General features: G+C 34.6%; 4 protein-coding genes and 1 non-coding gene across 6 annotated transcripts; 3 read left to right on the top strand and 2 right to left on the bottom strand.

The window, feature by feature from the left end:
• Positions 1-468: 468 nt before the first annotated feature.
• Positions 469-575, bottom strand: LOC148764574 (small nucleolar RNA R71). The gene has a single exon (XR_016024313.1). It is a non-coding gene; the product is annotated as a small nucleolar RNA R71 (small nucleolar RNA).
• A 10,085-nt stretch (positions 576-10,660) lies between these two features.
• LOC18612647 (uncharacterized) lies at positions 10,661-12,201 on the top strand. The gene is made up of 2 exons (XM_018119008.2): positions 10,661-10,963; positions 11,650-12,201. Exons 1-2 carry the CDS (start codon positions 10,838-10,840, stop codon positions 11,929-11,931), a joined length of 408 nt encoding a protein of 135 aa, XP_017974497.2. The 5' UTR covers positions 10,661-10,837; the 3' UTR covers positions 11,932-12,201.
• Positions 12,202-13,684: 1,483 nt separating this feature from the next.
• Positions 13,685-14,610, top strand: LOC18612646 (uncharacterized). The gene has a single exon (XM_018119059.2). It carries the CDS (start codon positions 14,148-14,150, stop codon positions 14,445-14,447), a length of 300 nt encoding a protein of 99 aa, XP_017974548.1. The 5' UTR covers positions 13,685-14,147; the 3' UTR covers positions 14,448-14,610.
• Positions 14,611-15,376: 766 nt separating this feature from the next.
• YLMG1-1 (YGGT family protein) lies at positions 15,377-17,126 on the top strand. Of its 2 annotated transcripts, none has more exons than XM_018118911.2 (2): positions 15,377-16,228; positions 16,686-17,126. In XM_018118911.2, exon 1 carries the CDS (start codon positions 15,504-15,506, stop codon positions 16,182-16,184), a length of 681 nt encoding a protein of 226 aa, XP_017974400.2. In that variant the 5' UTR covers positions 15,377-15,503; the 3' UTR covers positions 16,185-16,228; positions 16,686-17,126. The 2 variants fall into 2 exon arrangements, with proteins under 2 accessions (XP_017974400.2, XP_007049612.3); XM_007049550.3 differs by having other exon boundaries at positions 15,378-16,228; positions 16,731-17,126.
• Positions 17,127-17,376: 250 nt separating this feature from the next.
• On the bottom strand, positions 17,377-21,612 carry LOC18612644 (embryonic stem cell-specific 5-hydroxymethylcytosine-binding protein). The gene is made up of 8 exons (XM_007049549.3): positions 21,412-21,612; positions 21,141-21,300; positions 20,446-20,531; positions 19,696-19,808; positions 19,338-19,403; positions 18,570-18,670; positions 18,390-18,455; positions 17,377-18,061 (listed from the first exon to the last, which is right to left on the bottom strand). Exons 1-8 carry the CDS (start codon positions 21,504-21,506, stop codon positions 17,666-17,668), a joined length of 1,083 nt encoding a protein of 360 aa, XP_007049611.3. The 5' UTR covers positions 21,507-21,612; the 3' UTR covers positions 17,377-17,665.
• Between the last annotated feature and the right edge of the window lie 1,765 nt (positions 21,613-23,377).

Here is a 23,377-nt window from a genome sequence, read left to right as displayed (position 1 = left end):
TAAAGACTCGAAAATAAAAATTTACAAGATTCTACTTTTTCAAGTATAACGGCTGAACAACAAGAAGAGCGACAAGTCCAAGAAAGAATAGTAGGTGAAAATCGTTCGTTAAGAGACTATGTTGCTCCGTTAGTCCAAGGTATTCCATCAAGCATCATAAAGCCAACCATTCAAGCAAATAATTTCAAGAATAAACCAGCCATCATCATTATGATCTAGACATTAGTTCAATTTGGAGGTCTTCTAAATGATTATCCGAACGCGCATATTTCAAACTTCCTTGAAATATGTGATACATTTAAGCACAACGGGGTCACGAATGATGCAATTCGCTTGAGGCTGTTTCCATTTTCGTTACGAGACAAGGCGAAGGTGTGGTTGAACTCGTTGCCTACTGGCTCAATTACAACTTGGGATGACCTTGCTTAGAAATTCCTTGCCAAATTCTTTCCTCTAGCAAAGACTGCAAAGATGAGGAATGATATCACTTTGATTACACAGTTTGATGGTAAGTCGTTGTACGAAGCTTGAGAGAGATATAAAGACCTACTTAGGCGATGTCCTCATCATGGTCTTCCAAAATGGCTTTAAGTCCAAACGTTTTACATCAGTTTGAGTAGTCAAGTAAGAACCACCATTGATGCTGCTATTGAAGCAGCTCTCATGGCAAAGTCCATTGATGATGCATATGACCCATTGGTAAAGATGGTGTGGCCATTAGAGCGATCTACACATAAAAGAGTAGTTGGAGTTCTCGAAGTGGATGCAATCACGACATTAACCACACAAGTAGCTACTCTAACTAAAAAATTTGATTCTTTTAACGTTAATTTTGTTCAGAGTCTTTTTGTAGTGTGTGAATATCATAAAGATGGACACACTAGTGATCAGTGTCCAAGTAGCAACACAGACACAGTTCACTTTGTGGGTAATAGACAATATATAACTTTTACATAATTTATAAAGAAATCTCAAGTTACATTCGAGAGGAGTAAAATAAGAAGAGAATATTATAACCTAGAAAAAATGTAAAGAACAGCAAGACTCGTAGTCTTTCTTTCAAAATTACCATAAAATTAACCATCCAAATATACATCCACATCCAATGAGTCTAAATCCATTATCATCCACATTCGCATCCATTCAAAATCAAATCATGAAATAAAAGTGCATGTTTAATTCTAATTACTAATCTAATAGTTGGCAAGAAAGAAAATGGAAGAAAAAGTAGATATCTAACTATAGGTAAAGAGGGATTCGACACTCAGTGTTTCTCCTCTAAAACCAATATCCAAGGCTTACAACTTTTGTTTATTTCTTTCATCTTATTTCCCAAGGTTTCAAATGTGAATGTTGTGTCTCTAATGTGTTGCACAAGCTTATATTTATAAGCAATTGTATTAACCTAACCATAATAAGTTTTGTGCACTCGACCATTTGGCTCATTGGTTGGTGCATAATCCCACATAAAGAGTAGGGTTCAAATCTCCCCTCCCCCAATTATAAAAAAAAAAACCATAATAAGTTTTGTATAACTTTTATGCTAATTGCAATATTGCCTTTTAACTAAATTGAACCATTTAAGTAAGTCCTTAAAGTTCTTAACTTCTTTCAATTAAGTCTAAATTAATTTTCCTATTTTACGTTCTCAATTATTATTTTTTAATGTATGTGACCTATTGGGGTTTTAACATATTGAAAATAAATATAATATATAATCCTAGGCAAATAGGATTCTATTGAGAACTTGTGAAGGATGATTTTGCTTACTGTTTGTACTAGTAAAGGTTGATTTTGAGCCAATATTTTTTGTTTATGAAGCGTATAGGTTTAAAATCCCTTTGTTTTTGCTAGGAACTTTTTCCCACTAATGAAATTCTGAATTTTCAAAAATATAATAATCCTAAGCAAATAAGATAAGATGAATCAACCTCTATTGAAACCATCATCAATTTCAGATTAATTAATTCATATTTCAATACTGACATCTAGCAATGTATTATGACTAACCAAATGTTAAAAAGAGCCATAATGGTCTAATTCAAGCTTTCAATGCATAGTCTTCCCATGTAATTAATATCTATTCATCATCTAATGTCTCAACAAGACATAAAGTATAATGCAGCGTCTACTCTATTTTATCTTTACCATTTTAACACTTGAATCTAGTAATCAAACTAACTATTAGAGAATAGACAAACCCTTTGGTTAACATCTTTGCTTGCCTTGACCAAGAGCTTTCATGAGTTATTACTTGTCAAGAGGCAATGAAATATTCCCCTTATAGTTTCACTTGAGGTGATAAATCCTCTATTGATTATTCATTTACCTTCAAGTTCATGTGTTTTATACTATACCCAATATCCATCCTTTTGAGCATCCTTGATTAGTACCACTTCAGATAGTACCAAAGCATAACATTCCATACATAAGTTAACCTAATAATCTCAAGTTGAATTATCACTTACACAAATTTCACATAAGAATTTATTCCATAAACACTTGAGCGATATGAAATTCTCATGGGGTCATGTTTAGTAAACTTGTTCATATAACAAGCACCCACATATTAGTTCAAGTACCCTATATTTCAACCTAAAAGATTAATTTCTCACTTCATAAGTGGGGAACATAAACATGTGTTGGTCTTTAAGTTTTACCAATATTCATTTCTTGATATAACATTGACTAAGAACAATTTAGGAATAATGCTTTGATGCAATAAAGATTTCATAATTATAACACTTTATAATTCATTTAGTAAAGAATATAACATTCCATGGATTGTATAATCATCTTGTCAACATCTATAGTCTTATGAAAATAAAAAATACCTTTTGTTAATTGTAAATGCTTAAAAATACATACTATATCTCTATAAATCCAACCAATTGATTTATAGAGCATTCATTATTTGTATCACTAAGTGTGATAGAGTCCATTGGTATAGAACCAAGGGTGGAAGGTACTGCAGCCCCCCAAAATTTCTAAAATTTTTTATTATATATATTTATATATATATTTTAATGGCCTTTTAAAATTTTGAAATTTTTATTTATTATATATTTTTTAATGATTCTTTAAAAAATTTATGGAATTTTTTATTTAATATATATATTTTTAATAGCTTCCTGAAAATAATTTTTTTTATTTAATATTAATAAAAATAATAAAATAATTTCATAAACCCTACGTAACTTTATATCTTAATTTAAGTTTCTTCACGCCTCTTTCTCCCTTTTTCTTTTTCTCTTTCTCTTCTCTTTTGTACTTTTGTTTTTACTTTAATCTTTTCTCTGTAACACATCATTAAAGTACACTTTTTCCTCAAAAGAGATTTATGGGCTTCTAAACTTGAATAAGGAATGACAGAGACCATTTATTACCATTGTGTGAAATTAAGAGAAGGTAAAAAAATTTTTATCATCTTCTTTCTATTTATATTATTTAACTATTTATATATTTAATTATTTTGTGAAATCATATAGATCGTATTTAACTATTTATACTTTATGCATTATAGTTTTATATTTAGTACTTAAAGTTTAAATAGAAATAAAATGAAAATATTAAATGTTGGCTACACATTGATTAGGATATGATCTTAGGTTTTTTTATATTAGTGGTCTCATGTGCTGCCTTTATTTTGTTGTTGGGCCTTTTTGTTCTCTTTGAGCAACCATCAAGTTTTGCAAGTGGTTTTTTCCGTGTAATTGTATAAGTTTTCACACCCATATCAAGGTTAGAAGTTTTTAGTCAATTAGAGGTTCAATAAAAACACTTTTCAAAAAAAATTTCAGATTTGATTAAAATACGAGTAAGTTAAAAACAATTGACAACTTTTTTAAAAGAAAAGATGCAAATCATCTAAATAATTTTCCTACACTTGAGCTAATATTTCAAATCATGAACAAAAGTAATATTAATCAAAACATCCTAAACTCAATCTTGAAGAAATAGATACTTTTCAAGTAAAACTCGATCTTTATAAAACGATTAATAAAAATTAACTAACTCCGCCCTTTTATAAAACCTTAGAGTTACAAAAGATATATCAGATGTGATAAGTCAACACAGTGGGCAGTTGCTATGAGTGAAGAGATGGAATCTCTTCACAAGAACCACACTTGGGGGTTAGTCAAACCGCAAAGTACGTAGCCAAACCACTGTTCGTTGCAAATGGCCCCTTTAGACAAAAGAATGCATCGCAAGGGTTGCGGCAGGTAGATTCAAGGCACCATTGGTTGTTAAGGGCTTTAGTCAAAAGGAGTGGATTAACTAAAATGGGTTTGCTCTCCAATTTATGATGCAGAGCTCCATTTGTGTTGCTTGCCATTGCGGTCATGTTTGACTTAGAATTTGAGCAGCTTGATTTGAAAATAGCTTTCCTGTTCAGTGAGCTTGACAAAATGATCAATATGTGTCAGCTAGAAGGTTTCACTAGAAATGTTGTTAGGTACCTTACAATTGGGTACCTTGTATTACTTGACCCGATTAAGTAAGATCAAGTATCTTATAATTAAGTTTTGAATATTAAAATTATTACCTATCACAAGTTTCAACAGGGTTGAGTAGTGGTCTTAGAATACTCACTAACCGAACCTAATTATAATTAATAGTTTTTAATATTTTTAGTTTTTTTATATATTTTTTGTTTATAAATTTCTTATAATTACTGTAATATTTATTAAAATTCATTAATTGTTCTAAATATAATATTAAAATTTAATTTTTTTATAACTTTAATTTATTAATTTTATTTTCATAAATAATATACATAAAAATTAATTTTAAATGTATTTAAATCGAGTATTTAACAGGTATAGGTATTTGACATATAGTGTCTAAGATATTCAAGTATAAGTTCGAGCAACAATTTAAAATTTTCATCGAGTATTTATAGGTTTGTGTGCCCTATCAAACAATAGACTTTGATTTAGAGTACCTCAAAATATATAACAGATATCCTATCTATTTACATCCTTAGGTTTCATAGTTCTTGTTAAAGAATATCACATTTGCTTGTTGCGACAAACCTTTATATAGATTTAAACAATCACTTATGTAATGGAATATGCGACTTGATAATTTTAGGATTAATTGTGGTCACGTCGAATGGTTCATTTATTTATTTGTTGTTTTATGTTGATCGCTGTCAAGAACGTGCACAAAATCAAAAATTAAAAATCACAATTGAGTGGTGAGTTTGAGATGAAGGTTTTGAGGGCTACTAAAAAATTATTAGATATGGATGTATTCATAGAGATTGTAAAGCATTGCTTAGTTAAGAAACTTTTATTGAAAGCGGTTTTTGAACGCTTTGGCATGGATGGGGCTAAATCTGTGAGTACTCCTTTAGCAACGCACTTTAGGATTTTAACCTAGTTGTCACCATAGTCTAATGAGGAAGAGCAGCAGACGTCTCACACCTTTCACTCGAGTGCAATTGGGAGTGTGGTTTTATGCCATGGTTTGCATTCAGGTAGACATTTCACATGTAGTCAATGTAGTGAGCCAGTATGTGTGACTTATTCTGAACACTTGTACGCCGTGAAATGGATCCCAGGTATCTGAGAGGTACTGAGGATCTGTGTTTGGTGTATGATTGGAGTGACTGTTCTAGTAGTGTCAATGGTTTTCTAGACTCTGATTATGCTGGGGAATTGGATCGGAGGATATCTTTGACATAGTATGTCTTCACTCCTTCGGAAGTGCTATTGTTAGATAACTTATAATACGTGGGTTTATTGGAGCCTCACATTAGTTAATATTATTCAGATACGTTTATTAAATGTTTAAGACAACTCTTGAAATAAATAAATATTTTTTGTGTTTTTTTAACAAAAACAACTACTGAAGCACACCGACATGATTATAAAAGAGAAACACTTCTAAAATAGAACTTCACTTTTTAATAGAATTCTAAAATAAGGTTGTTATATTTTGAACAGTCCTTATCTGCAAATCTGGATAATATAGACAACAATTTTTTAAAAATATTATGTTACAGCACGTTTAAAGCCTTTTTATTTATTTTCTTATACGACTTTTCGAACAGCTGTTAGTTGGAAGGCTATGATACCATCTAATATGGCCTTATCTGGGATTTGAGGCAAAATATAGAGCGACCGCGAAAGGAGTGAAGGAAGCTATATGGTTAAAAGGTTTGGTATGCAATTTGGGTTTCCAGCAGATTTCTGCTAGTTTGTTTTACGATAGTTAAAGTCGTATTCATTTAACCAAAAATCAAAGTTTTATGAGCAAACCAAAGACATATTGACGTCAGATATTACTTTGTTTAAGATCATGTTTGGCTTGATGACATTGTGATCAGTAAAGTTTCTTGGACTTTACTAAAACCAAACACATTGGTGTCGGATACTACTTTGTTTAAGATCTGACATTGTGTCAGATATCATATCTTTGTCAACAAGAGAACATAACCCACCAAATTGCATACTAAAACCAATCAAATGGAGGAGAATCTCGCGGACATGTTAACAGAGATTATCCCTACTTAAAGTTCAAGCATTGCTGGGACTTGGTTGGTATTTGCAATCAGTGAATGCCCTAAGAAGCACTTGTGGCAGAAGCATTTCGATTTTGAGAAACTCAATATAAGTTTGGCCCGAAGAATTTTAAGACAAAATGGAAATTTGTTGGGTGAAAGACTGAAGATTCAAAGCCAAAGCCAGACCCATGTCCGCTCGCCCCCTTTTTGTTGCTCACCCCTTTGACTTTCCTTGCCATGGTTTTTTACTTGTTTTGCATTCGCTTGACCTTTTTACCTCTACGTACCTTTCTTTGCCCATCATGTTTCTTGTTTATTTATGCCTTGTTTTGGAAGTGCAAAAAAAGGTTAACTGTAAAGGTAAAATGTGAGCTTTTGTCATTCAGGTTCTTTACGGCCAAACAAAGTTAGAAAAAGAGTCGAGAGAGTTTAGGTAGTTTGAAGAGCCATTGCTCTCATGTTGAAGGTGTATAGCTGGCCAAGTAAGTTTAGATATCAAAACTTGTTGTTTTTTAATTTCATCTTGTTATTTATAATGAAATTTTCTCATCACTAATGTCTATGAAAGTAAAAGTAAGCTCAAATCACGTAAATTTTTATATTTTTTTATTTTTGTATATTATTTTGCTGCTTGTTGACAAAATATATTTCCTCAATAAATTTATTTGTTGTCATACTAACATGTTTGATTCAGGCAATTTAACAGTATCTCTTCTTAGCATGAAAATCCAAGAATCCAAGAATCTTTATCCGTTGGATCAAACCAAATATTTTGAAAATTTGGGTTTGCTTTAGAATATTTCTAGAACCTGGTTTTATCACTGCTAAGCATCAGGATTTTATGTAGATATGAATATATATGAATATATATATATATATATTAATCTTTATTCTTTAAGGTAGCACCGCCCGTGATACTAGGCAAATAAACAATAGTGGTAAATGAGATGAGTGCGAGAGATTGATTGGTTCTAGTATGCAACTTGGTCTCCTTGTTGAGAAAGATATGATATTCAGAAGAAAATGTTGTTTTAAATGAATCCAAGATAAAGAAATTATATTGTAGATTGATGATCTAAGATTAGTTATTGATATCTAGATTTCTTAGACAAAATCTTTCCCTTACTTATCTACCAGAATAAAAATTGGCAGTAGCTTTATGCTGATTAATTAATTTATCTAAAGCAGCCGCGGCATGCTGTCCACGCCTCTCCCGCCTTGGGTATAGGCATAGCATAGCACCTGTCCTTATAGCTGACATTTTCCAAGCGCCATCAAATGCACCACAGTTTCCGCTAATCCCACTGCATCTTTGCTTTCCTTTTATTTCATTCCGTCTAACCATTGCTCAAGCCTAACTCAAGCTGCTACACATCCCAAAATTACAAGCTCAAGCATAGTTCAAGTATACTTGTCCTACTTTCAAGCTCACTTGAGCATGTCTTTGCATACTCATGCTTACTTTTTTTCTTTTTTGAAACGTATATACTCATGCTTACTTAAAACGCAAAATTACATATCATAGAGTCTTTTTGCTTGGTGCTGCCAATCCCTTTCAAGATCAAGAGGTTGACTATCCTTAAGATCAGTAATGAGTTCTTGCTTAAGACCCACAAATCATTCATATATACCAATACAAATTCAAAAATAGGACAACCCACATATTTGATTGTAAGTAATAGGCATTGTATAGGAAAAGGTATGCATATTATAAGGTTGCAAGCTTCCAAACCTTATTGGTGGTAGAAAAGCTGATCTCGGCTGGAACCTGGTTTATTTAAGGAACCAGCTCTGCATTGTTTGGAACCTTGTTGAGGCTGCTCCAATAGAAAATTTTGGTTCTTTTGCTAAAAACAAATTCTCTTGGGCTATTTTATGGACAGCTGAACTAGAAAAAAACAAAAGGGGCAAGAAGTTAGGCAGGGCCAATCACAGTTGTGTCTGCCCAGATTTGTGGACATCGGCCAGTAGGAGGTTACCATCTCAAAACTATGTGTGTCATGCTTAATATTCTAAACACAACTTGATAATTGCTTGCAATAATTATAATTGTTTTCAGGGATTAGGGGCTATACTTGGATGGTTTAATAAAGAAATTAAATCACCAAAAAATAGACAGCTGAAGTGTACATATATTGATTCAAAATTGACATGCCTCAAGTGAGGCTTCAGTTGAACAATATATAAAGCAGATATGGAGCAACCGAATCTATGCAAACACAAATATACAAACAGATAATGAGTTTAAAACTATTGAAAGACGAATTAAATTAAAACTGGGTCTGAAGCAAATGATACATCAAATTTCTGACGCAAGCTTTAACATTTCACACCAGAAGACAAAAAATAGCAGACAAATTAAACCCACAAATCACCTGTTTCTCAATTCTAAGATGGTGGTTTCCTGATGGAGACTAGACTTTTCCATGAGTGGATTTGGTGTAACCTATTGAACCTTGCTCGGAAGCTTTTACTTGTAGCTTGAGTAAGGCGTAGACTTTTGTGAAGCAATGTCCCAAGTCCGATGAGGATAACAAAACTTTTGGTTAAACTGTTGTCACCGAAAGAAATAAAGTCACGTAAATCAAGTTTAACAGAAGATACACAGATTTTTGCTTGTCTGTTCTGGATGAGAGATTCTTAATTTGAGGCTGACATAACCTAGCATCATCACAACTCCAAAAAGTAGGCATCATCTATCTCCTTTCGCATTCTATATATGAAACAATGAACCTTACTTCTAACTTTATACTAATTGACACATATATTTTTAATTAATGAACTCAAGTTCACGGCATCATTAAAGTGCAACACTTGAAAGCCAGGCCTACTAACATCCTTCTGGAAAATTTTTTAAACACAAACAAATATAAGTTTTGATGATAAGGATTCAAAATCACCTTAACCATATATAAGAATGCAAATCACTAAGTGTGAATGCACACAACAGTCCAGAATATATATTGGCTTTAAGTTTTGGGGTCAACTTTCACTTATTTGTAGCCTTCATTCTGCCTTAGTGAGATCCTCTTTGCTCTCCTAACTTATCTTCCATATAGAATAAATCTAACCGCAAATGATTAAACAATTATTCTATATTTTGGAATTAAATTTTCGTTTCACCAAACATTCTAGGCACTAGCAACAGTGAGGCAAAATTACTTATAAAAAGAAAGTGATGAGGCCAAATTGTCAAGTTATGAAACGCATACTGCAATTGAAGTGTGACCAGGTTGCCAGCTAATAGGCCAAAAAATGTTTTCTTTTAATCAGAATTATAATTAATGTCATAACTATACATATTGGCATGTGGAAACTGTCAAAAATCAGAAATTTATTCATGGTGTTTAATTAGAAGCTCCCCTTGATTATTTTGTAAAACAAAAACAAACAATTTGCATTAATCAGATTTTTAAAAAAGGGGATAAAAACAATTAATAGCTTATGTGAACTTAATTGGCATCATAATCACCGGGCATTTTTAAGTAGAGTGATTTCCATTATAACTAAAATATAATAAACATTTTTAAGTGCAATTGTCCTGTGCTCAACTGTAAACTCAGTTGTACTTCCCATTCTATTGTTATTCTTTCTCATTTATTCTTAGGTGTAAATGCAAATTAGGAGGTGGAGCTGGCACCCACTCACCCCTGTTGGGATTACATTCTTAAATGCTAGAGGATTTTTATGGTATGTTATGTTATTTTTCCTTTTTTTTCTATTCTATTAATTAGGCTAAACAGAAACGAAAGGAAATAAATTCAATTCTCCAATTCCACCAGGAGATTATTCTTGACCCATGGCCCCGGTCCTGGCGCTGGCGAGGCGCAGAGATTGCCAGTGCCAAGAAGGAAGGGAAGGCCGGTTTCCAGCCAAAGCAAACAAGCCAATGAAAGTAACTAAGAAGAAGAACAACAACAAAGAACATGTGGTCCCTACAAAGACACGAGGGTGCCCAAGGATCGAGGCGAGAATCCATGTGGGATACTAACACGTGGCATCATGGACTGTAAATAGCTTGTAAGGATGTAGCTGTAGCGTCTCCTACCCTGCTTAATTAGCCGTATTTGTACGTTGTATGAGTACAAATATACCTGCACACCAGCCTATTTACCAAATTAAGAGTACAGACAAGGTAAGGGCTTAAATTCAATTACTACTTTCCACAATAGAACATCCCTTTGTTTTCTGGTCTCTCCCCATCCTCTTTTTTATATATGGTTGTCTCTCTATTCCTCTCTCTTTCTCTCTTTCTCAATCTTCATCCATCGATCATTTCTCTCTTAGCATCTTTTCCCTGTCCATCTAGACAAAGGTACTAGAAAGATGACCGGGGTTCAGGAAGTTGATCAAAGTGTGAGTCTTGATCTTCTCAAGCAGAAAATGGCCAACTTTGCCAAGGAAAGAGACTGGGATCAGTTTCACAGCCCTAGAAATCTCCTTTTGGCCCTGGTATGTGTATCTCTGTATAGTCTATCCCAAGAAAAACATCATGAGGATTTCTCTTTCTGTCTATATATTTTTCTCTGGTTTTCCTTATCGTTCTGTTATGGTTTTTAAAGTTTTGTCTCTGGATATTAGGTAGTTTCCTGATAATTTATCTCTATGATTTCTATGACCCAAGAAAGATGGAAGGTCAGATATTACCAGTATATTATTTTTGTTGTTGTACTAATGTCTTCCATTTTCTATGTTGCGGAGATTTGACCAAACAAAATACAGCTTAAACCAGTTGGATTAGAAGAAATATTAATTACTTTATCGTTATCCTGTGCTCCTTAAAACGCAAAACTTGGATTCAACTTCGCAAGTGGGCCATTTCTGTTTCCTCCTCATTGCTAGTACTTTTCTTGATTTCCAAGTTAGGGTTTTCGCTTTTTAACTTGGTATGTGAATGTTGTCTCGCACAGGGTCAAACTTGACCAACTGTCTCTGCAAAGTGCAAATAGGCTTGCCCTTTTTTGTTGTGAATCCCACGAAATAATGACCTTTTTCTTGCTCTTACTTTTCCTATCATATTCATAAACCGATAGCAATTAAACATGCTCCAAAAGACTAATGATTCTTGTTCATTGAAACGGCTGACCCTGGTAGAGAGTAACTTTTGTATTTTTGGATATTTGTGATGAATCGTATAGGTGGGTGAAGTGGGAGAACTCTCTGAGATATTTCAGTGGAAAGGAGAGGTCCCAAAAGGACTGCCTGATTGGAAAGAAGAGGAGAAAGTGCACCTTGGTGAAGAGCTTTCTGATGTTCTACTCTACCTTGTCAGGCTCTCTGATATCTGTGGCATTGATCTGGCGAAAGCTGCTCTGCGCAAAGTTGAACTTAATGCTATCAAGTACCCGGCCTCAAAGAACTACACCAACAGCAATAATGGCACTGCAGAGGCGGTTGATGATCATCCAAAAGCTCCCTGAACGACTCATATGCTACTTTCTTCAGTTTATTTTATATTTTACTGGAATATAGGTGCTGCTATAGGTGGATGTCGTAGGGTTTTGGATGAGTATGAGTAGGTCTAAGCTAGAATAGAGAGCTAAGAGGAGTTTCATTGCATGCAGACAAGTATGGGTGGTATGTTTGGCATTTATTCCTATAGAATTTGTTACTGTTTCAGCTGCTGAATCGGATCCTTCTGACAGATATATATATATTGAGATATGATAAGAAAAAAGTTTGCCTTCCCATATCTGCTGTTTTGGGCTTACGGTACTCTTCTTTTCTTTATCTTATTTCCTATCGTATTTGAGAGTTAGAAAATGGTAGGAAACCAATCATGCCAATAACCAGGCAGAGTGAATTGTCATTCTTTTCCTTTTCTTTTATCTAAATTAATCCAAGGGATTTAAGAAAGAAAGCATGAAGAGTGGGTAATTGCCTGCTGACAAATTCTTTTGAGCCCATAAAACTTTACACTCTTTTTGAATGGATGGCCAATGAGCCTTTCCGTGGATAGGCTTTGTAGTGTGTTTTAAGTGCTTTTTTCCAAAGGGTTTGAATGATAGTTACTCGCTTTAAACATGCTTGAAAAGCCTTCTAGCGTTTTCTCAACAGGGGTGAGTTGGTACTTGAAATTTGACTATTTATTGCCCAAGCAAGCCAAGGCCCCCAATGAATGTTTACTAGTTAGTACTCCTTGATGATGAATTGATGATCAATATGACTATTAACAAAAGGTACATGGTGATTCCATTCCAGGAAAAGTCACAGCAATTTTCTACCGGATTTTTCCACAGAAAGTGCTCAAACTGAATGAATACAAACAAACATGTCACATCAAACAACGCTTCTCCACTTTCACTCAAGATAAATTTCTTTTTGGGGACTGGGAGAAAACGAAAACAGAGATAGGCTTTATATGATTCTATGTCTATAAATTTGCTAGTTGGAAAGCATTTGGTATCCTCGCTGTATAAATTATATGTGGGTGTGTTTCTCAAGGGCAGGCATCAAGTGAAAGCCATGTTTCTGAAAGGTGTGAAATGGAGGAAAATCTTTTCCGTACGCCCTGTTTTGCAGTACACTTGGAAAAAATGAAAATCCAGAATTATATTACTACCCCATATCCACAAAACAAATTTATAGATTAAGGCACAGTCTCTAATGGATATGAGTTGTTGGTCAATAAACTCCTCTCAGAGAGAGCTGAGGCAGCACTTGCCAACCTGAAGTCTGATACTGTATTTATCAGGCTCCCAGGCCCAGCCCTGCCATCTATTTGTGTGGAGTATCTGTATTATCAAACAAAATTAACAAACGGAGGTGAGGGCCTTGTTTCCTTTTGAATAAATTTTATCAAATCAAATTGTCATTGTTGATCTGTGTCATAACATGTTTTGTGCATATAAAACTAAGATTTTCATAGCTTGTCCATGAAATTAAATTTCTTGAAAGGTTGAGAACGAAGTAAGTTTCTCTCCTGAGCGTGTTTGGCAATTTCCCAGATGTTCTCATCTTAATTTTCTCCGGTCAATATGAAAATCTAGTGACAAGAAAATAACCCAAGTAGAGTTCAACTGTTCAAGGGTCCAGCAAATGAACAAGTCCGGGCGAACACTGTGTATGGGTTTCAAAAGTACAGTTAGGCACTGGCAACAGGATCAGATAGTTAGCTGCTGTGGTGATCCATAATCATTTAAAGCCCACTCCCCAAGGAAGAAGCCCAGCTAGAAGAAGTGATAAAGTTGCAGTGAATTTACAAACATTAACTGGAAACAGAATGATGGAATAAGTGGAAGTACAACAAAAAGGAAACTAAAGAATAAAAACTATTGGGAGGCCCTTTCCTTCTTTTTCCCTGGACAAACGTGTGATGAGGCATAATTGGATTCCTTGGTGATTGATACCTCTCACCTACTAGTTTTCTTTGAACTTATTTGAAGCTAGATGAGGAACCCCCATCTGTTCTAATCATGACTACCACAAGCCTCAAAAGAAAAAGAATAGAATGAAATCCTTCCTGAAGACAATTTTTTATTCAACTCTCTTTAGCATCAGGCCCTGAGCATCATGATTGTTATAATTGCTGCCATTATGACCTTCATGATTAACAAAACCTCGCTCTATCTTTACAGTCACTATATAAGAATTAAGATGCAAATTGACTAAACACTTAGCACAACCATTTTTAAGGATGCTGAAGAGAGGTTCCATGACCATATCAATGTTTCCAAATTCAACAGTGCTGGTTGGGTGGTGCCCGGGGCGGAGGCGGCTGCGGAGGAGGAGGGGAAGCACCATACGGCTGGGGAATAAGGCTAAGCGGCGAGGGTTCTGCCTAGGGTCACGTCCAGTTGTTCAATGGGGGGTCATGGTAGGTCCTCTGAGAATGCTGAAGAAGATCATCGTGGAAATCACGCCCAAGGGAAAGTGGATACAGGCTTATTATATGTACTTGCCCTTCTTACGCCCTCAATTATTTCCCTTATGTTGATATAATTTGGATACTTTCCCTTTTTTTTTTTTTTTTTTCCTTTGGTTTTAGTTTTCTTTTCTTCTGTTAATGATGTACTTAAGCTACATGACCTCTCTTTATATTATCCGGTAACAAGTAAATCTAATGTTGCCAATATTGACTAAATTATGGTGCTGAAGATTGAAGATTCTTCCAATATGCTTTACACAGAAACTGAAAATTCTTCCTCCCTCTCACTGTTTTGGTTTTTGGTCCTCTTTCAAATTTAATGTATGTATGTTGATTGAGCAATTCAGGCTAAAACGATGGTGGAGCTCAAAAGATAGGTTGGATTTTACCTGAAAAGAATTGTGAGCTAGCTGTCAGGAGGCTAGCTCATCTCATTACTAGGTACCACACTGGACTTTGCTCCTTTGCCGGGGCCAACCCCTCTTGGCTATAAAAACCTACAGCTTCAACTGGAAATAATGAGGCTGCAGCGCCAGAATGCAAGTTCTCATCATCTAACAAGTTAATTCCACGTACAACCAAGGATATCTGTTAGTATTGATTATCATTCATATTTTACCGACTTAAACAAAATTATGTAAACGTGACTTTTAATTATCTCATTTAATACAAAATGCATAATAATTTGATTTTTCCCTTCCAATGACAGAGTACTTTTTAAAATGGTATTAACCAAGTCACTTAATTTCGTTTGTATAAGAAAGTAGGCAATATTAAACATCTACATCATTTTCAATTAATCATTACTAAGTACTCACTGTTCCTCACCTCATATGCTTGAAAATACAATACTCTGTCCCAACTGGGCCTTATCTCTTTGGGCTTCTATTGTTAATGGGCTTGTGAGTTTTTGAGTTTCCTGTTTATGCCAGTCCTATTATCCAAGTAAGTATAATGGAAAACCGAAGCTTCCTAACTCGAGAGTCGACTCAGTACATATGGATAACGTAGCTCTCCGGTAGTTAATCCACTTTTCTCCATCGTAACCTCAAACCCGTCTCTCTCTTTACGTTTGTTTCCCGAGAAAAAAAAAAGAAAAAGAAAACTAAACAAAAATTTCCAAGCATGTCGTTACTCAGCCAGACCCTCCTTCTCCGAGCTTCAAATTACCTCCCTCCACGAAACCCTATTTCCCCAATCTTCACCTCCAAAACCAACTCCCTTGCCCTCTCTCTCCCCATTAAACCCTCAAACCCCAACCAAAAACACCCCAAGTTTACCCTTTTAGCTTCCGTCTCTCCTTCCCGAACGATACCCTGCAGACCACCCCAAATCCCGGCTCAGTCCCGACTCAAGGATTCAACTCGAACCCTCAAAACCCTTTTCTCCATAGCCCTCTCCGCCACCATTATCTTCACCAAGATGGTCCAAAATTTTGCTCTCAAAACAATCTCCCAGAACCCTAACGCTTTTTCCACTGTGGGACCGCTCTTCTTCGCTTCCTTAAAGGACCGCCCGAGCGGATACCTGAACACGCCGTTGACGGTGGTGGCCGCGGGTTTAGCAAAGTGGCTTGATATATACAGTGGGGTTTTGATGGTTAGGGTTTTACTCAGTTGGTTCCCTAACATCCCTTGGGACAGGCAGCCACTTTCAGCTATTAGGGATCTTTGTGATCCTTATTTGAATCTGTTTAGGAATATAATTCCGCCCATTTTCGATACCTTGGATGTTAGTCCACTTCTGGCTTTTGCGGTGTTGGGGACTCTCGGGTCGATTCTGAATAACAGCAGAGGAATGTATTGATTCCTTGTGCCACAAGGAGAGTGAGTAAGAAATGATAATTCAAGGTAGTTTTTAGTGTGCACTTTTGTAGTGAATTTAGTAAAAAAAAAATTTTGTTCTTGTTTATGTTATGGTATTATTTTGTAGTACATTCAGATATATAAATCTTGGCAGTTATATCTGAGATATTAGATGTTACTAATACAATGCTCTGTTTTTTCTTTTGTTTTAATGACTTTATATAGAGAAATGCTATAAAATCCTATCATTGAACTCTAGGATTGTCAGAAGAAAAGTGTTTTCGATTTCTGTGATGGAAATGTAGAAGAATTTTAAGGTTTTATTGCATATTTGAATTAAAAGCCAACTCCTGATGAAACTAGTGTATAATGTTAAAGTACTTGTAAGCCTTGAAAACTTAGTTAACTTGCCAATAGTTTCCATCTTTTCCATCCAAAATGAAATGTGATGCACTTTGTTGTGAATGTCATTAGACCCTGCTAATTTTGATTTTTACAACAGCTAAATACATTTGGTTTCGCACTACTGAAACATGTAATTCTTTAGCTGCTGAATTGATCACTGCCCTGCTAAGGAGCTGCTGCCAAATACTTTTAGTCCACTGCTATGGGATCTTTCAAAAGTGTATCCAATATCAAGGCTTGGAATGTAGTTCTTTAATTTTGTTGAATACTGGTAGGACTTCTCATTGTTGAGCAATCTTAATCTTCTTCTCCTGAAGGAACAATTAGGCTAATTAGGTGGAACCTTCAGTCAGCAGGGTTAAGCATTAGGTTCAGTCAGCAAGGTTAAGCGTTAGGTTGACAATTATATTGAACAAAAACTTGCTTTGATGAAAAATAATGTGGATGTGCGGAAGATACTGAGGATTTGTACTAGTTATGTTGTCCGTACAAACGGAACAGACACTGGTGAATTAAAAGATTACTAATCCTTTCAAAATAGCTTGAGGAACTTCGATACTAATCCACCTGGAGACATTCTTGTATTACTTTTGAATGTTTGATCAGCTTAGATGTTATCAACGTGTTGATTGTTTTGGACAGATTACCTGAGTTAATTGTAATCCCAGAAATGAAGATAGAGAGATAAAGAATGTTACCAGTAATGATAAGTTATTTCAAGCAGGATTGTCCCCAGCAAACTGTTCAATGTATAAGATAATTCTCACATGAAAAATCTGAGAAGGAAGTTAGTAAGGTTCTGTTTTCTTTTGAAAGGAACTATTCATAATCATATACATGGATCCTAAATCCATACAAGTACAACCGAGTCTCTTCCCACCAAACAAGGAGTTCAAAATGTGCCACCCAAAGAGATCTAAACTACAATTCCAAAATGCAGACCAGTATTTGCCACAAAATCCTACATGTAGATCCCACCCGGCCTCCAAAATACAACCTGCACTGTCTCATAAACATGCAGTTTCCATACAGTGAACCTGTTCCTTGACCCAAGCAAATGCATTGCAGTGGAACAAACTATCTTTTGCCAAAGTACGCAAATAGCGTTGGTTGCTTACCAGCAACACCCTTGATGTTTCCCTTTTTCCTGGCAGGACTTACTTCAATTTCATCTTTAGCTGGCTTTGTATCAGCTGAAAACTCCTCGTAGTCCCTCTTTGTTTGGCACTTCCTGACGTCCTCACAAGTTGGGACAAGAACACTAGATTTTGAATCGTTGTCCTCCTTTGAAGCCAAGGATGGAATTTCTTTGTCTTCTGGACTATTCGGCTCCTCCTTCAAGTTCTTCAGCAAATTTGTTTGGACAGATTCATCACACAAACTTTTCTCCATGTTTGATTCTTGTTCCCTCTTAACCTCCCTTGTTGAGAAAAACTTTGAAATCGGATTCTTTTCCTGTGTCTTCAATGGTACCTACCAACACAGTTGAAGAAGTAATTATTGGATTCTTTGGAATTAAACCCAAAATGAGGAGTTACCCCGGAATGCAACTTTGGAAAATTTTTTCACTCAAGTAAAGTAATTTCTCAACCAAGCTAAGCAGAACCAGTTAATCAAACAAAGTAAGGAATCACGACAGATGCAAAGTTACTGGCTAAACCTTCCCTACTGTTGAACACGATCCCTGCGACCAAGGAGATTCAGAAAATTCCCTATATATGGTGTATCTAGACCTAGAATCTGGACTAGCAGAATCTGCTAGAATAAGATACTACATTACATAATATCCTATTTGCCCTACCTCCTTGACACACTCTGGTCCTTCAAAAGACAGCTTACCAATTGCAGAGGTCACTGGATACCAAACCTGAAAGATAAATTTTAGCATCCAAGAAAATCAATTAGAACCTCGTTATCATTCAAGATATGTAAAAGGCAGATGTATCCTGGTAATTTCTCACATTGATAATAAAGCTCTTACCAAATCTGGATTTTCATATGGCTTAAGCAGCGTATCAATTTTAGTACCATTTAGCCATGTATCTGTTGATTCCTTGTCACCCAAAATTACCGGCATCCTGTCTACAAAGAAACATTAACTGAATATGTTAGCAATACTTGAAAGAATTTGTAATTCATGGATATTTGTACATCCTGTTTCACTTGTTTACGATGCAGCCTTTGCCCTTCCGAAAGGACTCCAATACTACCCCTTTCAGAATAACTCCCAACACTACCTCTTTCGGAAAGAAACCCTAACTTTACCTTTTCCAGAAGGACCCCCAACACTACCTCTTCTGGAAGCAACCCTAACGGTTCCTCTTCCACAAGAACCCCTTAACGGTTCCTCTTCCACAAGAACCCCTTTACATTAAGATCTACATTGATGTTTATATATTGGTTTGGAAAAAATTGAGTAAAAGCCAGAGATGCTTTGGTTATCAACCAGTTACTCCTTTTCCCCTTTTCTTTATTCACCTTTATTTGACTTCAAAGTTCACTATGCCACAACCATGTGTCTTAAATTTTATTTATAAAAGTGGACTGTTGATCTCGTTCAAATGAAACAAAGCCTGTAACCATCAGGCTTTAGGAACATTATTATATTCTGAAACAAACAAACAAAATCAACAAACTAAGGGTTTTCTCATTACAAGGAGTTGGCACATGGATCAGAATGCACTATTGTACTCTGTTTAGGCCCATAACCTTAGTAAGCACAAAACAAATTCAAAGAAGCATGACTTACCATGCAGCCACAGAAAAGCTGATGAGGAGGCAGTTGTAAGTATCGTGAAGGTGTAAAGTTTCTCACCTGCAAGAACAAATACACCACTGTAATCGACTTAAATGAATAATAATGAAAAAAAATGATTACAGCTTGTATCCTAGAAGAAGAGGTATCTTATGTCATCAAAGAACAAATTTTGACCCAAAGAAAATCTAAATGTGGTACAACACAAATATAAATAATTGTCTGAAGTGAATGAATAAAGCAGAGGGCCAACAAAATTATTACCAAGTTAACCAAATGGGGAAAGAAAAATCAGATACTGAAAGCAAACGGCCTAAATTTAATTCCAAAGGCATTTAAAAGAGCACTTCACCTTCTGAATTCTCCCAACAGTCATAAAGAGCAGCAAACACTAGAGGCCTACCATCTTTGAAATGAATGTAGTAAGGCTGCTTTTTCGAGCCATCTTTCTTCCACTCATAGAATCTGAATATACAAACAATGCTTGTGGAGATAAATGACACAATCAAATGGTAAGCGCCTGTAGTAAGGAAACCTATACAAATATGAGGGCAGAAACTTCTACAAAATGATGACAAAAACAGCACAAATAAAAGTTCAGGAAGAGATTTGTAAATCAAACTTGAATAAGGCACAAACAGTCTACCAAAAAAAAAGGACACAACCAGCAACAGGATATAGTCAACCTGGAAGGTCCAGTTTCCTATTGAAATAAGTTTTGATTTATATTGTCTTACAAGAGGCAAAAATTCAAATAAAACTAAGATATTCTCAGGCTAGAAAACAACCACCAGAACCAATTAACAAAATTTCTAACAAGGTTAGTGAACCTGCAGTTTGCTCTTATCCATAAGCCAACAGAAGACATCAAAAGAAACAGACATGCAATGCTTCAAGATAGGTCATTATTCTCAATTTGAGTGTTGGTGCACTCCACAGAAATATTGCTTCAACACTGGTTGCGGTAGCAGGCTTCAGCTATAGCATCTTCATAAACAAATCAGAGGGCTTTGAAATTTGATTTCATAAAGCATAAGAATAGGTGCAGAGAACCAGAGAGAATATGTAATTTTTAGTAAATAGATCAATGTACCATCCATACCCTTCAACTGCTACTAGGCACCGGCTTTTAGGGAGTAGACGCCGAAAAGAAGCCTTTTCACATACTGACTCAGACCGAGCATTGAACTGTGAATTTGTAATCCATGTTACATCAAGTAGTTTTACAACATTAGATATTCAGTCTCCTCGAAATGCATATACAGAAGGTATATAAATACAGATTTTAAATTTAAGCCACAAAAAATTTGGAGATATGACGGGATTTTACAAGCAAAATGAAATAAGAAGCTACAGTAATAACTCTATAATGTAAATAAGCAACTAAAGATTTTGCTAACATGCCTCTAAGGCTTTGTTTGGTTTACTTTTGTTACTTGTTTTAACTATTTGTTATTTACTTCTTCAAAGTTACTAAAATGTAAAAGCAAAACCTACAAATCAAAATCATATTTGATCAAAAAAGAATAGATTGCTAAAATAAAGCATTACTTTCAAAACATAATTGTTTCATTTTCACATGAAAGTAAAGCATGTGTTTTCTCATTTCTAAAAGTGCAATTTCAAATTTAATTCCTCGGATATATTATTTGCTAGTATTAAATAGAAATGCATTATTTGTTTTTTACTTATGTGTGTAAAAAGTAAATAGCAAAAACAAAAACAACAAAACAAAACAAAGCCTAAATAACAAGAATGCTGCCAACAGATTCAAAACGGAATTAATCAGGAGATTACCATCTTGTAAAAGTCAGGCTTATCGGTTTTCTTAGTAAAACTAGGAATTAATCCCCATTTCATGCAGTGAAGAACAACTCCTCCGTCGCCATTAGATCCATCGTCCCGTCGAACAACCGGCAAATTCATTCCCGGGCCAACGTTATACGATGGACGGTACCTATATGGTTTTAAAATCAAAATCCAAAATCAGCAAAAATAAACAAATAAATAAATACACGCACGGCAACTAGGGAGGATAAAAAAAAAAAGTCGAACAGATTAATCTTACCGGTCCATGTGAACGTGGCGGACGGGGCCGTCGTTGCGATGGGAAGCTCTGGGGATGTCATCGGCGCGAAGAGTACAACGAGCTCTTCCGCACATCTTTTTTTGCTTCCAATCGGTTTCTACTTTTGCGATTTTTGTCAACTGAATAAGTAGTAATACACTTTTAGGGGCGGGAAGCAAGTGCCGGTGTGCTCTTTTTTTTTTTTTAATTCCAATGCTTCCAAGCAAGTGCTTGACAGACTTTCTGAGAACCGTTGGATTTCCGGGTGCCTGGAGATCGGCGGTTCTTGTCTAATCAAATTCCCGGGTATTTTTTCTAATTCTGCTAAGTTCAGACACGTGGATATGCTGACGTGTTTTAATCTTTGTGGTTTCTTCTTTTCTTTTCCATTTCACCTTGATCATAATATAATGGTTCTTTCCCTTTGGGTGAGTTAGTAATAGTTTTTAGTAATTTACAAGCGATTTCACCCGCTTGCGGGGTTAATTAATGTTGGTGTTAATTGAGAATTTACTTCTTTAATGTTATAATCGAGGAAAGAAATTATGTGATTAATCCATTTTGTAAGAATTTTTTTTGATGCACCATTTTGTTAGATTTAAATGGAGGGGAATCAAGAACTAGTACCATGGTCAATCACTCACTTTCAATCAAGATGTTCTCAAAAAATAATTCTTCAATACTTTGATCTAATTCTCATATCTATTAAGAACTTTTTTTTTCAATTGATTCGAAATCATCTTCTTATGATTATACCTGCGATATCCTCGCAACCTCCATATTCAAAGTGATTAATCTAAAGATGTGAGTTTTATGGTAAAGTTATTGTTGCTGCTGGGATTCGATTTCATTTTCAAATATGAGAATAATTAAAAATTTCAAAAAATAACGCGATGAAAATTAAGAAATTAGATTTTAATCAAAGAAACAATCAAATCGCACAAGATCAATATTTGTGTTTTTCATGTAATTTTTAAATAAATTATGAACATTCATAATTTTAAAATAAATTATGAACATTCATAATTTTAAAATAAATTATGAACATTCATAATTTTAAAAGTTACATACCTTACTATAAATATTGTAATCAAAAGTCAATTAAATTCAAAAAACTTGTAATGAAGCAAGTAACCCAAAAAGAGAACAAATCAATGTGAAATCCTATAGTCAAAATCTTTGCTTCTTCATTTTTAGGATTTGTCAAATCTTCAACCATTCAAATATTTGGCCTCTAACAGTAATTCATACAATGATTGAATAAGACCTTATCAAATATAAGATTTTTACTTGTGTTAACTAGTTTTGTTTCTAAAACAAAAAGACCAAAAATTCTTACTAAATCTTGTTTCTATAAGATAAAGACAACTATTTTTCTTTTCTTATTTTTATGAGACAGCTAAAGGCTTAGAGTTTTAGTTGGCTAATATAACATATTTATATAATCAAACTAAATTATAACCCTTGATACAATCGTTGTATTTTTATTCAATTAAGTCCTTGTGAACATAATTAATTTTTTCACTATATTTTGGTCTGTTTCAATTAAGTCCAACTTAATTAATTATTCTTATTTAATCTCAATTATGTCGCTTAATGTGTGTGACCTATTAGGCTTTTAACGTGTTGGCAATAAAAATAAATTTTAATCAAATATCAATTTAATAATTGATTCATATTTATAGATAATGAGCGGCATCTAGCAATACATCATAACCACCCAAATGTTAGAAAATTAATTAAAGAATTTGATAAAGCCCTTTAGTGATAAGCCTTTTAGTGCAATACGGTCCTTTAGTCAAATATCCTGGATATGTCATAAAGAATGACTTAGTGTTTACTTATGACATTCCATATTAGTTTTCATAATTCGTTACTAACTTTATGAATTTAGGAAACTAGCTTTCTTTAAATTCATCATACTTTAGTCAAAGATTTTATACAAGTTAATCAAGAATTAAGAACA

Source organism: Theobroma cacao, chromosome 1 (assembly GCF_053813885.1).
Source record: "Theobroma cacao isolate CCN51 chromosome 1, ASM5381388v1, whole genome shotgun sequence".
Taxonomy (NCBI): Eukaryota; Viridiplantae; Streptophyta; class Magnoliopsida; order Malvales; family Malvaceae; genus Theobroma; species Theobroma cacao.
The sequence above is the reverse complement of the archived record's forward strand: the minus strand, read 5'-3'. Positions and strand labels throughout refer to the sequence as shown.